The sequence below is a fragment of the Formica exsecta genome, unplaced genomic scaffold (assembly GCF_003651465.1).
Source record: "Formica exsecta isolate Colony F162 unplaced genomic scaffold, ASM365146v1 scaffold49, whole genome shotgun sequence".
Lineage (NCBI taxonomy): Eukaryota > Metazoa > Arthropoda > Insecta > Hymenoptera > Formicidae > Formica > Formica exsecta.
The window spans coordinates 517496-520653 of NW_021852138.1; the positions used below are offsets into that span (position 1 = coordinate 517496).

Sequence of the window (3158 nt, forward strand, 5' to 3'; positions counted from 1 at the left end):
TTTATATAATTATATTATATAATCATATTATAGCAAATTTTAAAATTAAAATATAAAATTGTAAAATATTAAAATAATGTTAAAAAATGAAAAAAATTATTAATACATCAATAAACTTTTTTAAATTTAAATTTTTAATAATTTAAAATAATTTATGTATAAAAAGCAAAATACATTTTAAGTATGCAATGACCAAAAACATTAGTAAGAAACAGATTAATTTTTGTGTATATAATTTAAAATAATAATTAAGCCTAGACAAATATATTAAGAGAAAAATTTTATAATTTCACTTTTAAATCCACAATGGTAATGAGCAATGTCATGACCTGCGAGCAATAGCAGGCTATCTTTATCAAATGACGCGTAGCTTGGAATTGATCGATATCTTATCATGACTCGTTTAGCCTTTAAATGCGTTAAGATTTTGGCTTTACTATATTTTAATTTTTTACTAAAATCATATTAAATTGTGATCAGAAACGTGTTCAATTTGTATTCATTCAACAGGCATGTGCATGCGTGCGCGTACACACACACACACACACACACACACACACACACACACACACACACACACACACACACACACACACACACACAAACACACATACTAACATTCTAACATTTTTTATGACAAATTATAGATCATTTATATGTATATATATATAGTGTGTAATACACAAAAAATTGGAATTCGTAACAAATATACAAATCAAAATGTATATCAGGTATGTAATAAAATATGTGACACACATAACATGTCAATTTGTGTTCTTATAATGTCGTGAATTATAGATCGTCTAAAGAGGCCTCCAAATATAAAATATATATCCATATACATATATATTATTGCATCCGCGGAAATCGAGATATATCGAAGCAATTGGCGTCATTATTTACACTCATTCACTAAATTATATATATAAAGTATATATATATATATATATATATATAATTTAAATTTTTAATAATTTAAAATAATTTATGTATAAAAAGCAAAATACATTTTAAGTATGCAATGACCAAAAACATTAGTAAGAAACAGATTAATTTTTGTGTATATAATTTAAAATAATAATTAAGCCTAGACAAATATATTAAGAGAAAAATTTTATAATTTCACTTTTAAATCCACAATGGTAATGAGCAATGTCATGACCTGCGAGCAATAGCAGGCTATCTTTATCAAATGACGCGTAGCTTGGAATTGATCGATATCTTATCATGACTCGTTTAGCCTTTAAATGCGTTAAGATTTTGGCTTTACTATATTTTAATTTTTTACTAAAATCATATTAAATTGTGATCAGAAACGTGTTCAATTTGTATTCATTCAACAGGCATGTGCATGCGTGCGCGTACACACACACACACACACACACACACACACACACACACACACACACACACACACACACACACACACACACACACACACACACACACACACACACACACACACACACACACACACACACACACACACACACACACACACACACACACACACACACACACACACACACACACACACACACACACACACACACACACACACACACACACACACACACACACACACACACACACACACACACACACACACACACACACACACACACACACACACAAACACACACACTAACATTGACAAAAAAGTAAATGTAATAATTTTAACGTTACTTTTTTACTATTTTTTTTCTTTTGCAGAAGTACTTTGTTGAGTGACGAAAATTGACCGAGTGTAATATTAAAATAATATAATGTAATATTAAAATAATATAATGTAATATTAAAAAAGGTATAAATAAATTAATATAATTATCTTATAAATGTGAAAAAATACCTGTAATAATATTTTCTTTCCCAAAACTTGTTGGGCAGTATTATCTGCTGGAATCTTTTACATGTGGACTTAAAATTCACGATATCCTGCACGCTGATGCTCTTCTCTTCTAGAATGATGATAATCACATCCTCGGGCAAGTGTGTTATCGTAGCCATCGGAAAAAACTCAACGATGCACAAAACAGCTGGCAACAATCTAATTATTGACTGCTTTTGTACCACTATTTTATTTATATACTTATATATATAATAAATCACTAATGTGAGTGCGTAGAGTTTATTGAAGATTCTAGAACTGTTGCCATGGGTCTGTAATATTCACTTTATTTGATATAGTCTAGACTGAAAATGCACTTTGTTCAGTGTTAGAAATGCTTCGTTAGACTGAACGAGTACTTCGTTAGAATGAAACGTTAGACTTACCAATCAGGATAAAGAAGACATAGATTTCTTGGTTTTGATTGGTCGATGAAACTGAAAAGGTAAGGCAAGAATGAATAATTCTTTGAAGAAAAATTTCGAGACTATCTCTTTCCTCTCTTCTTGGAATTTATTTCAAAGGGATTTTTGCAGTTGCCCTTGTATTAGTATACAATGAAAGAATAAGAAAAAGAAGGATATGCGTTTCAGGTAGTTTGGGGAGTAGGCAGATCATTGGGTTCGCCTTCTTTTCAGTTTCACTTGCTGAGTCCGAAAATTATAGTGAAAATAGTCTTAGGCTCTAGAAAAAATTTTGAGACACATTTTAAACGAAAAAAAATAACGGTTGATTTTATCATTTTTTCGAGCCATCTCTCGAGCAAATATCTTTTATAATATTTTTATTAAAATCATGGCTTTTATTTGGCACCAAAAAATAAATTAAACTTTTTTTTTTATTTTGGATAGAGCGTTTGTTTTTTTATAGTGATGGAAAAGGAAAGAAATAGAGGGTATTGCATATATGCATACATCTCATAGGATACGCGGGCACTTTCAAAATTCGACTATGACGACATTTTTCAACATGTGATAACTAAAGATTAAATGCGATGACTAAAGGTAAAATAATTATAAATAAAAATGACTTTTATGTTTCATAATTTGATAAGAATAATTAATCCTAAATAAAAAGAAAAAATTACAATATATAAAAACAATGAATTACACAAGTTGAAAGCAATAGCGAGGTATCCTTATCATTTGATCAGTATAGCTTTTATCATGATTCGATAATCAACTTTCTATTATACTGGAATGCTCATTTATAAATAAAAGCAAATGTGACGAGAGTAAGAGACAAACAATCTGAGCTTATTTTTGTCTAA

At 29.3% G+C, this 3158-nt stretch overlaps 1 protein-coding gene across 3 annotated transcripts in view; it reads right to left on the reverse strand.

Annotated features, from left to right (window-relative positions):
• LOC115241466 overlaps positions 1 to 2668 on the reverse strand; it is an 11647-nt gene extending 8979 nt beyond the window's left edge. The window contains exons 1-2 of one of the 3 annotated variants that reach the window (XM_029817232.1): positions 2275 to 2668; positions 1850 to 2160 (exon numbers count right to left, since the gene is read on the reverse strand). In XM_029817232.1, the coding sequence (XP_029673092.1) occupies positions 1850 to 2007 (158 nt within the window). In that variant the 5' untranslated portion in view covers positions 2008 to 2160; positions 2275 to 2668. Of the gene's footprint in view, positions 1 to 1849 lie in introns of all 3 variants that reach the window. The other 2 variants (XM_029817233.1, XM_029817231.1) reach the window with 2 other exon arrangements.
• Positions 2669 to 3158: the final 490 nt, after the last annotated feature.